The 12,605-nt window shown below is 36.0% G+C and overlaps 1 protein-coding gene across 5 annotated transcripts in view; it reads left to right on the top strand.

The window, feature by feature from the left end:
* aatkb (apoptosis-associated tyrosine kinase b) overlaps nucleotides 1–12,605 on the top strand; it is a 770,376-nt gene that overhangs the window by 88,731 nt on the left and 669,040 nt on the right. For all 5 annotated transcript variants that reach the window (XM_051936532.1, XM_028820098.2, XM_051936533.1 and 2 more), the window contains 2 exons: nucleotides 5,123–5,210; nucleotides 8,301–8,434. In XM_051936532.1, coding sequence (XP_051792492.1) covers nucleotides 5,123–5,210; nucleotides 8,301–8,434 — 222 coding nt within the window. The remainder of the gene's footprint in view (nucleotides 1–5,122; nucleotides 5,211–8,300; nucleotides 8,435–12,605) is intronic.

Below are 12,605 nucleotides of genomic sequence, written 5' to 3'. Positions count from 1 at the left end.
CTTTTACCTGTTTATGGAAATGATTCAGAAATAAAAAGAATATCTGATTGGTCACATCACTGTGTCTCAAAAGCAAGCACTAATCAGCTGCCAGTTGCTGTCATTTTAACTTGTAGTGTTACCTTGTAGCACATTTGAATGAGAGTTATTCACCTTTTAACATAGCAGTATACGTAACCTTGATAAATGAACAGAGGCTTTGCATTCATCCTCAGATTGGCTACAGCGCTTCCAGTGACCCATCCATTCTGTAACCAATTTATCTAGTTCAGGATCATTGAGAGTGGATGCCTATCCCAGCTCCACTAGGCGCAAGGCTTTTTGATGGGACACTACCATTGCCTGTGTTCCACTACAACAGTGATGACATGAGCTGCTTCATGTGTTTCATTATTATTATTATTATTAATTTATTTAGTGTTTCATAGCATCCACATTACACAGACATTAATGTGGCTAACCCTGTAAAGCTTTGAAGCATGAGGCAAATCTCTAACGATATGACACATAATACATTAACAGAAGTGCATAATCTTGGAAACATGCAGTTAGCAGGGCTGCTAAAACAGAATAATTAATTGTTGAAATTTAATCAGCACACACTTCATTTAAAGTATGTCGTTTGTTGTGTTTTCAAAATTAAACTAATGATCATTGCTATAACAACTAAAATACTGTATACCAAACATGGTGAAAGCACAAACACATATTTGGATGGTACTGGATGGAATAGGACACAGTCTCCAGTTAAGAGTAAGTATTGCCTTTCGATTCAGTGGTACATTCTAGACTAGTACACAGGCATGCTGTATTGGCAAAGACTGTGAGGCAGATTGAAAACAACAGGAAAAAAAAGTTGTTTTTCAGATATTAATAGTAATAAATAATGCTAAAATGGCAATAATAATAGTAACATTAAATTGACAGGTTCAATTTAATAATACATTTGATTCATAAATGTAGCCTCACAGTATTGACACATTTTAAAAGGTAGGGAAAGATTTCTCAAAATTAAAGCAACAGGAGTTTGTGATATTTGAAAACTATTTTGTGTTAGCATTTAGGAATTGTGAACATAATTATTTATTGGATATTTATATTCTTTGATTAATTTTTAACTTTTTGATATTGTTTCTGGTATTTACTCTTCTTTTGGCATTTACCCTTTTTCATAATTTTGATTTTTGTTTTTGGAAATGGTTAACATTCAGATAAAGTTATGGTTCCTACATCCTTTTCCCATGACCTGTTTGCTTCAATCAGAGATAGACCAAGTGTATATATTAGGGTCATCAAACAGATTCAGTCTGGGGCCAAGCCTTTGCAGTTCAAATTCTCTTCAGGACAGTCTACACCATAACCCTATATACACAAACACACACACCTTATGCATTTTAGTACACACAGTCCCTAATTCACATTTGGACAGTCATCCAGTCACTCACTCATTCACATTATACATGTGTTACATATGTAAGCAAGATTGGAAATCATCAAAAATACATTGCACTGAATTCATTCTGGTGCTGTTATCACTGTGACTGTGAGTTCATTTGACTCGTCCATTAAATATTACTCTTAATGTAAGTGTTATTAACCAAGTAATGTCTACTCCACAGACTGATGCAGTGTCAAACTGCAACTGTCAACAGCAAATGTCAGAAACCTGGCAAAGTGATTTCTAACAAATCTGTTTAGAAAAGGATGCTGTTACAAAAGCAGCTTTAAACAGTTTGTGTAAATGAAAATGTCCAGAATTATATTTGGTATTTACTAGTTCATGTGGCAATGATATAATGGTGTTTGAATTATTTAATATTGGTTTAAAGCCCTGTTTATTTTTGAGTTAATAGGCAAACTGTTGCATGAATAAGTTTAGAACATGCATATGGTATAAGAAATAAGGTAGTCCATGATAAGCATATCATAGTTTATAAATCTTTTTGCAAAAATTCCCATCACTTGTTGTTACCCCAAGGAGAAATCTCCCTCTCTGCCACACATGAAGTTCAAGCTCTGAGCCTTATATTTTTGTAAATTAAAAAGTATGAAGATTGTTGGCTTTCTAAAATGTACTGTATTCCATATGAAAGCACACTATTGTAATTCATTTAAAAAAGTAGAATTTGTATTAAAAACATTATGTGCACATAACAAAAATGAAAGGACACACACTAAAATTGTAATACCTTGTTAAACCCCCCTCATGATTTCCTTTTTTTAACCAAGAATTTCATAACAGTGTTTGTAGTACTAGGGTGTTGTACTGTGTTAGCCATTATGATTTGGATACATTTCAGCTGAATTAAGGGTTTATATGGTATAATAGCTCAAACAAATATTTTGGAGTGTTGAAACAAGCAGTTTAATAAAATTGCATAATTTTGAAGACAAGCCAAAACATGCCCTGAAGCCAGTGTCAAGGTTTAGTTAAGGTTACGCCTATGGTAGTTGCTTTTAGAACTTGATATTTCATGGCCATTAAAAAGACAATGGCAGTAGTCCAGCTGTAAACAGAAAACAGTACAGCAAAGAACATCATCACCTATTCTAGAGAGGTAAGATCAAACTCTTAACAATGTTTTTTAGATAATAAAGTTCTGAAATGTAGTATTAGTAGTAGCGGTAGTAGTAGTATTGTCACTTGTAGTGAGGTGTAGAGTTCAAGGGTCAAACTCCTGTCAGTCCTGACAGGTGATAATTTTAAAAGGTTCAATGAGAGGGCGTCCAGCGTTTTGAGTTGCCATGGTGATCCAACTAGAACAAATTGATTTTTTGTGAAGACATAGAGAGAGGTTGAGAGTGAAAAATGAGGTCAGGCTGATTTATCCATTTGCCCAGTGGCAGTGCATAGATGTTACCAAGCAGAGGCGTACAAAACATTTAGGGAAACAACAGGACAGTTGTCTGATAGAGATGGATTTAAACTTGAAGATAAGTGACTGTGTGTAGTCAGAGATATTCAAAAGTTTGTAGCTTTTCATCATGCCAACATAACTCTTTAAATGTTTAAGTAGAATGATGGGATTCTAGTAAAATTGTCAAAATGGTCAAAGAGCTGAAAGATTAACAATACTGAGGGTCAATCATTAACAGCATTGCAAAAGAGTGTTTTTTTTTCAGTTGTGAGTTTTAGTGTTGTAATTAGTGCACACTGAATATTTGACGTGTGCAGTGACAGATTCAGGCTGTTAGCCTTGAGACCAAAACAAAAGAGGGCAATGCCAGTTTGTCTACAATCAGTAGTTGAGAGATCACCAGTGAACACCATAGAGCTCTGAATCTGCTTCACAAATGCAAGGTCAGACTGTAAAATTCCAGCTTAGACTTTAGGTGGGTTCATCACAAGACCTTCACTAGAGAGTCTAACCTTAGAATGACACATGGGACTTTTCAGTCTTTCACTTCTCTAAATTTGTAAACAGATTGCCAATGCTGCTGAGCTAGGCAATGAGTTTTTGTAACCCTGATCTGAATAGGCTGTTTACAACATAGACAAAATGTAATGCAGATTCTTACATACCTCAAAAGATACTTCAAGTAATTGTAATCATAAAAATAACATGTATTCATTTCTTTTTCCTTTGTATGTCAGTGGTTCCTAAGTTCAGTTCCAGAGGACAACTGTTGCTACAGGTTTTGTCCCAACTTGTTTCACAAGCAGTCAGTCATTTTACCTTGAATTGATCTGATTGTTAATTTAGCTAGTCTTTTATTTTTTCTTCTCATTCTGCATTAAAAAAACACAGCTGTGTGGGATTTACACTTAAATTTAGAAAAGTCTGCATTTTTCCATAACATCTCTCTTTTGTCATTTTCCTGTTGACTCAACTTTTTCTCCCTTAATTGCACTTTGTTAATGGCAATTAACAATTGATCAAGTAGACACCAGGACAGATGGCATAGAATGGTGAAAGGCTGCAGCTATTTGAGTATCGGATCCACTATTGTGCTCATTAGTAATAGCCAGGACAACTGGAAAATTGAAGTGAATATCATGATAAAAATGATGAAAATCTTACAAAATAAGGTTAAAGCCATTATTATATCTGCATGTAACATAAATGAATGCTTAGGAATAAAAGTGTAGAAATCCAGTGTTGTCTTTTTTTTGTAAACCCAGAATTTGAGAAATAACAACTTGGTCAGTTAATTAGGAGTCCAATTAAAAGTAAAGTTGATTGGTATGAAAACCTGCAGCCACAGTGGTCCTCCAGGACTGGACTTGGGAACCACTGCTATATGTGCAGTCATGTTGTTCTGTGATAACTGTGTAGTTCATGCCAAGTATTATTTATGTTCAACATTATTTTTGTATTTCAAACAAAATGTTATTGTATCCTTATCAACCCTCAGTGTCCAGTGCAGGCGTTTTTCATCATAAACTCATACTCCTGTCATCATGCTCATATTCCATTGCAGAAATATTCATCCAAACTAATTATTGCCATTATCACCTTCACAAATGTTGGTGGAGTCCAAGTTTTTACATTAAAGATGATTATACTATTTCCAAAATACTTTTTTACCTTAAAGATCATATGTTTAATTAGACTGCTTAACCTAACTCGGGGTCTTGCAGGTGCTGTAACTAACTGCTACTGTCTCATGTGTTCATTTCCCTACCCAGTGACTATCCACAGGATGTTAGGTTAATTAGCAACCCAAAATTTGCTATCAATGAAAGGATGTGTATTTGTGTGCAGCTGACTTGTGATGGACAGGGTTCCTTTCCATTTTTAGTAGCCTTCTCCTCTTTTAGAATGCACGCATTTTCAGCTCATTTCTGTTATTTGATATTCGACATATGCTTTTCTGAATCTCTCTCAGAGTGTCAAATCTAGACATTCTGTCTCTGTTTCTTCATAAAATTTCTTTTCGGCAACAATCAAAAAATGCTTTGAGTTGACACAGATTCTAAGTAATTAACTACTGTACCTGACCTGAATTATCTTTGGCACTCTTCCTGCACATAGCCTTCAAAATGTGTGAGTCATTTTTCTCAACAAGTGAAGAAAAAATTGAAGGGTTATATTTGATTTTGTGCTTTTAGCGATAAAATTGTCTAAGAAATGCAAATTCTAATCTTTATTGTGACATTTTGACCATTTTTTTGTTATAGAGCTCTACAACATCCCAATCTTCTTCAGTGCCTGGCGCAGTGCTCAGAGGTCACACCGTACCTGCTTGTGATGGAGTTCTGTGCTCTGGTGAGTTTCATAGCATTTGAAATTATGTATATAGTCTTGCTGTGAATTAACTGGTAATCCTGTTACATGACAAATGGTAAATACCAACATGTAATCAAATTATATTAGTGTCTGTGTGAATACAGTTAATTTATATTAATTGGCTACATTTCGAAAAATTTCTGTAAGTTAGGAAGAAGGTATGATTCTTTGCTGTATCAAATAAGCATTGTTCACCTCCATCTCAGATATAAGTTCTTTACAGTTATCTGTTCATAACAGAAGTTTTTACAATTGTGGAAAATGAGTGAGAGGTAAAACTTTGGTAGCTTTTATTATTTAACTTACTCAATATGTGAAATCCCCCTGATAATTAGGGAGCCCGTTAGTATTCCATTGTTGACTGAACACATGAAGCTTTACTCTTGCACTTTGTGTCATATTTCATTTAGGGTTATATCCTTGGCTCAAGTTTATTTTGTCTTTTTGTTACACTTTTTTTATATATTAATGAAACTTTGGTTTGTTGTACTGGGACCTTAAGTTTACAGCATCTTTTCCCCTTTTTTTTAAATCTTTGTCCTATTTTTGGGTTCTTGTACAGGCCACAAGTCTGCCTTTAGAATTTGGGACTAGGTGGGTTAAGGTGAGGCCTATGTAGTGTATTCAGACCTGAAGGGAGCAGGTATAGCATTTAGCTGTTTTGACACCAGCATCGTCTTTTTGAATTTTTCAAATGGCAGGAATCATAACTCTGTGGAATACACAAAAAATTAACAGTGGAGAATACTGTGTCTTGAATTAACAAGACACATCACATCGTAGAAAGCTGTGTCACCTTGTACTTCTCACCAGCATCAAGCACAACAGACAGTTTTAATGGCCTGTTCACACTTGGATGCTGTGTGTTAAAAACTGTACCATCTCCACTTTAATCTGCTTTCTCTGAGTGCTGAATCCTTTAAAACAATATGGTAATAAAGGTCTCCACCCAGCAGACCATGCACACTTATGATGACTGCTGGGAATAAAAATCATCTTTATAGCAATGCCACAGATTCATCCTAATGATAGGCTTGTTTGTTAATAACAACAAAAATCAACACTGTACCCTTCCTTTTTTATGGGCCATGGGGACATCAAATATAAAGTGGGACCTAGAGATGGTTAATCTCAAGATGTTTCCAATCTGAATGCTTGTAGTATCCCAGCATTGACAGTCTTCATCACACTCTTCATCATCACTGAGGTGATGCCTCAACCAAGCAATCACCAACACCTTCATGAGGCTTTGATGTATTATTTTTCCATGAAAGTTTCCATTCTCTTTCTCAGATTCCCCTGATTTAAACGATGTACACCCCTTACTTGCCAGATAGACGTCTGCCTCACATGCAGCAATCCCCACCTAGCTTGTGAAGAACTTGCAGAAAGCTGCCTTCCAGTCCTGCACATGAAGAGCTTTGTGCACTCTGCTACAGTATTTTCTATAAAAACCTAGCAAAGGGCACTGAGTGATTTATAATACTTAAGACCTGTTTTTAATTTTTTTTGCAAGGACCCGTCCCCATTTTTTTTGGTTTTCAGACATTTAGGAGATCCGCAGGGTTAATTGGGTGGTCCTAGACCCTCGTATTTCACATCTTAAATTTACTGTAGATTGAACAGTTAAACTACTTTATATGATTATTTTTATCCATTTATAGTAAATACTACTCTTATAATTTGTTATTAAGAAAAAAGATAACACTTAAAAATCAATCAGTCATGCTGTCACCATTTTGAATGTAGTAATAATAATAATACATTTTACAACTTTTGTCAGCTGTCTCACTATGTGTGTTTTTATTGTACTGCTGGATAGAAAATGTATGGATTCCTGGCTTATATTGTTTTAATACAGAATAGTGCAGATTGCCACAGAATTGCAATCTGCTTGTAATCGATTTTATTACAGTAGACAAGAGCTCCCCCTGCTGTTAAATTGTTTTAAACCTGGCAAGTTGTGGAAAGCAAAGCCTTTTCATTTTATTTTGGAAGTTCAGTAAGGTTTTCCATTTAAATTTTATAGATTTATGGGTTCATTTTCATAAAATTATCATCTCAAAAATTTCTTGGAAATAAAAAAACTTCAATCACTAAAAAGATGGATTATATGTTTTATATTAATCATGCCTATGTCAAGTACAGTACCATGAAAATGAATGCTAAAGAAAAATGTAGGGACATTTGAAAAAGGTTTTGAAAAGGTAAAAAAGCAATATCAAGCTGTAATGAAATGGTAGGAATTAAGATATTTAATCATTTTGTATTCAGAGAAATAATAAAATTCATCACGATCAAAAAGGTGTTTTATCTGCAGTATTATGAAAGATAATGGACTTGAGCAATAATTACTCTAAGGCATAAACTACTGTTGCCCATAGGGATCTAAATGGAGAACTGAAGTTAATTCTACCTTAATCACAACTTACCAGATAGAAGTAAAAAAATTAGCAATTTTTGCCAAGAGAGAAACATACATTTGTTTTGGATTGTATTCCTTCCTTATATTGATTACCCTCAATAAAATAATCAGAAAAATGTTTTGTAGTTTTGCTGTAACAATATTGATACGGTGATGTTGTGATATGGTAGGTAGATTTAACACGTTCCAATGCTAAAACCATCATTCTCGGCTGTGAGCCTTATGCATGGAGTATTCCTCATATGGTTTTCAGATGGGAGCTCGACTCACAGTCCACAGACATGCTGACAAGTTGATTTTTCAGTTCCAAAGTGATTGGTGTTTATGCTTTATGCATTGTTTGTGAGTTTATTATCTTAAACTGCTGATAAAATTTTATGTCTTGCATCCCAAGACCTGGTAGTAAATAGTTAACGTGATCTTAGGAAAAAGATGAATCATATTAAAGAAGCGGGATAAACTTGCTATCTGCTCTGAGACAGCAGTAACCATTTAATTTACACAACACATAATCAGTTACTCACTTGTCATTTGGTAAAATCCATTTGACTGCATTTAAGTTTGATGGCTGAAAGTGGTCTACAAGGTATGGCCCTTTATCTCTGGACTTTTTTTTTTTTATTATTTTATTATTATTACAATAGGGTGATCTTAAAGGCTATCTGCGTAGCTTTCAGGCTGCAGACTCAATGACCCCTGATCCATTGACTCTTCAAAGGATGGCATGTGAAATAGCTTCTGGCCTTCTACACCTGCACAAATACAACTACATCCACAGGTAGGTGCTTTTATTATAGAGTTCTAACAATTCATTATTATACTATTCTAGAATCAAAGGGGCTTTTTTCCTTGACACTGTTTTTAAGCCAGTTACTTTCATAACCTACTTAATAGAATTGAATTTTAACATATAGTGATCACTTTTATTCACTAACCTAAGAACTAAAAGGTATCTAAAGTATATTGCAAACTTATTTCTTGTTGTTTTAAATTTCATTATGCATGGCTAATAGAAAAACATCTGAGCCATAGTTTTCATTCATCCAGTATTCTGAGCAGTCACTTTCCAAATGTAGAGAGTGTGCTGCTGTGTATTCACATTTTCATGCATTTTGATTCATAAATACTGTTTTTTTTCAATACAACTATTGATTTTTTAATATATATTTTACAGTAAAGCTACTAGTGCAACTATAGCAGGCTCCCTGTATGCATTTTTATTAGTTTCCTGAATCTTTGACACCATGTGTCTGATCTGTTATTTAAAATGTGTCAGGGTGTCAATTTTATCTTCAGTATGCATTTCCTGTATATTTGTGTTATTTTGTATTCTATAACTTGCCATTAATCAAATGTTGATATCTACATTTTGATGTACAGTATATATGTGACATACATAACGTAATGTAAGTGCACAGTATGTTTCTTCTTTTTTCAAATGTCAGCTTGCCAGTTACACTTTTCATTTAACACTTGATCATCACTGTCCTTGCCAGGTTTCTGGAATAAGATGAAAAATGGGTGAGATACCTGCTGGAGGAGATTATTTATTTCTCACATCTCTTGTAGTATGTGGTAAATCATCCCATTTCTCTATGCTGCTTGTGTGTTTATCTGTAATAAAGTATGCCACTTGACATTTTTATAGTCTTCTCTGCTCAAAGGGAGAGTAAACCCCCTTAGCTCCCCCACAGATGCAAGCTCTTATGTCATATCATACTCAATAATATGTGATCTGTCCTTGATTCAGATTATAATATAAAGATTTAAATTCACTGAATCTGAAAGAACTCAGTCAAAGTAACTTTTAAGTTTGTATTTGATTTTGTTATTGATTTTTTTAAATACAATTTTATGTATAGATAATCAGAGGTGCGCTGGAATTTTTGTAGTGAGAAGTCAAGCAAAATGACCCCTTTTATTAGCTTACTAAAAAGATTACAATATGCAAGCTTTCGAGGCAACTCAGGCCCCTTCTTCAGGCAAGATGTAATGGCTAACACGGCACAACACCCTGGAATTTGTGTGAATGTTTTTCTTATAGCCAGATCAGGCGATATGAAACCACTTTTAAACCCACCCACAGCAGACATATGGACAAGTCAACCCCAGCCTTTAAGCCTTCAAACCCATTTTTTGATTGAAACATTTAGCATTATAAGTGATGATATTGCACAATCGCGTTACACACTTGAACTACAAAATCCTTGATTTACTGCCAAAAGGTGGATCTTCTTGTATAATTAATTCCATTACAGTTAGCATATATTGATGAATAATGATCAGGATCTAAAGGTTTAAAGATTACGTGGAAACCTAAGCTTAGTCTACTGCGGCAACGTATTTAATTGCGTCTGGTCACCCTGTTGACATGAAAGGAACTCTACAGGTAAAGTTGCTATGTATACATGTGCTAACAGTAACTGGCTCTATTAGCAAATTTAGAGAACGGTCAGGATAATATACTACTGAGTTGTTTTTTTTTAAATTAAATAATTAAATATATTAATTAAGTTTGAAGAATTGTGACTAACATCAGTCCCTTTAGTACATTTTGTCACATTTGATCACCATCATTTAACAGCAATGAATTAAATTAGCAAATACATGCCTGTCTTAAGATGGGCAGGTCATGGTCATTTAACTGAAATAAATGGCTTGTCTTCAGCAGGGAAGAGGTGAGCAACTTTCCCAGGGTGAGGGATTCAATTATATGAATATGAGGGTGATGTATGAGGCAATTGGCAAATTGACTAAAGAACTGGTGCATCTACAACAATTTTAAAGGCACTATAAAGGACTGGGTGATGAAGTAGAAACAAAGTTCTTTCACAAAGGTTTAAATTTGCCAGGCAACCCTCGTGTTCATGAATTCTGTGACCTGACCAAATGAATACGGTTCCTGTGCTCACTTTTCATTACAGACCGAGCAGCTCATCACTATGGCAAGACATTGGACTAGAACTGCTGATTCTCTGGACAAAGAGGAACCAGTAGTTCAGACATGTAGCTAGAATGCCTCCTTAATGTAGTCCATTGGAAGAAGACAGGGTGGATCTGTTGATTGGCTTGGGAGCTTCTGGGTACAGTTGGACCTCTGCGCGATTGAAACAACTGATACAAAATAAGTTATCTTTTGAAATAAAATGCTCAAAATGTTGCATTACAGTGACATCTGGTGGCTAAATGCTGCACACAAAAAATACCTATCTTTCAAACATACTCATAAGCTAACCAAATAAACTCTATTCATGAAACTACAGAAAAAACAAGACAGTCATTATGACACTTTAGATAGTTTTGTGGAGAAGCAAATGCCAAGAACTGAACACCGAGACACTGATTTTCATTTTTCAATAAAAATGATTCGTTACCAATATATTTTGCTAGGCCTGCAATTTATTGCCGATAACGAACAGATATTTCATTTTGTGACTTTCATTTATAATTACTGGTTCAAAATGTTTGATTCTAGATTATCAGTTTGCGCTTAATTTCTCCTGTGGTAAATCCAGATGAAGCATTTATTTGAAACATTGTGACATAATAAAGCACCATTCGGCATCGTCACATAATTTTGTCATTTTAATAAGGACTTTGGAGCAGTGTTTCAAAATGCAGTGCCTCACAGGATTCGAAGCAGTTTCAATGCAGTGTTTTTGAGCTTGACATCACTAAACAACAGTTTTAAAATACAAGCAGAAGAAATGCTGTAGTTGCTAAAATTCTCTGAGTTTGTATAGTTGGAGTGAAGCCTGGACAATGTATTTTTGGAATTCTAATGATATGTCTTGTTTCTTCTTCTCTTGGTTATTTTTGCAGAAATAACACCAATGTATTGCAGTTCATTGTAGAATTTCCGGTTTAGGGGTTTAGGGTCACGTCTCTTGTTTGTGGATGATGATGTTCTCTTAGCCTCATCAGACTGTGATCTCTAGTACGCAGTGGGTCGGTTAACATTTCGATATGGCACAGTCAGTATGGTTTTTACGTGAGATCATGCTGTTCTCCAGGAACAGACCGGTTGGTTCCCCTTGGATAAATGGGAAGCAGCTGCCTCAAGTGGAGGTGTTTTGTGTTTTTCATTTATTATTAAGGGTAGAAATCACCATTTGATTTACCAAAAAGTCAGTGTCATGAGAGCTGGTTTTCAGACTTACCAGACTATGGTGGTAGTTATGGCCACTGATGAAGCTTTTGAATTACTCATATTGTAATAAGGAGCGCTATATAGCGCCCGACCCGGCACAGAACGACACAGAGGCACGTATAAACTCAATGGACTTTATTTTCTTCTTCACCCGTGGGCGCACGTCTTCCCCGTGACCCACAGGTAATACACAGTCCTAAAACACAAGTCCAACACAAAGCAACACACTCTTTCTCTCCCACCACTCCTCTACAACCTTAGTCCTCCTCCTCCCGACTCTGGCTCCCTGAGTGGTGGTGGCTGGCCCTTTTTATATCCCACCCGGAAGCGTTCCAGGTGCTTGGCCACCTGGTCCTAATTGCCCTTCCGGGTTGGGCTGAAGATATGACCAGCCAGGCTGCTGACTCCATGCTGCTCCCCCTGGTGGCCATCCGAGCCCCCAACCAGGCTGTGGAGGACTCCATCTCCCATGGAGCCATGCGCTGGGTTGGGGAAGGGACTGCCACCAAGCGTCCCGGGGGAGGTATTGAAGTGTCCATGGCTGCTCCCCCGGAACAGATGCAGCAGGGGCGTCCCTGCCGGGAATGGGACCCGGCTGTCCTTTACAATATGTAATACGCACAAGTTCTAAGCTGTCATCAAAACAATTAGATCATGAACTCTGCTAAAATAAGTTTCCCATTACGAGGTTCCTGGACTTGCACTACATGATAAAAGTCAAGAACTTATTACTTTGGCCTGAGAGAAACCAGCTGAGGTAGTTTGGGGCATGCAGTTTAGCTGCTCCTGTGCATGTCTC

The sequence above is a fragment of the Erpetoichthys calabaricus genome, chromosome 14 (genome assembly GCF_900747795.2).
Source record: "Erpetoichthys calabaricus chromosome 14, fErpCal1.3, whole genome shotgun sequence".
NCBI lineage: Eukaryota > Metazoa > Chordata > Cladistia > Polypteriformes > Polypteridae > Erpetoichthys > Erpetoichthys calabaricus.
Note: the sequence above shows the minus strand (reverse complement) of the source record. Positions and strands in the feature narration are given on the sequence as shown.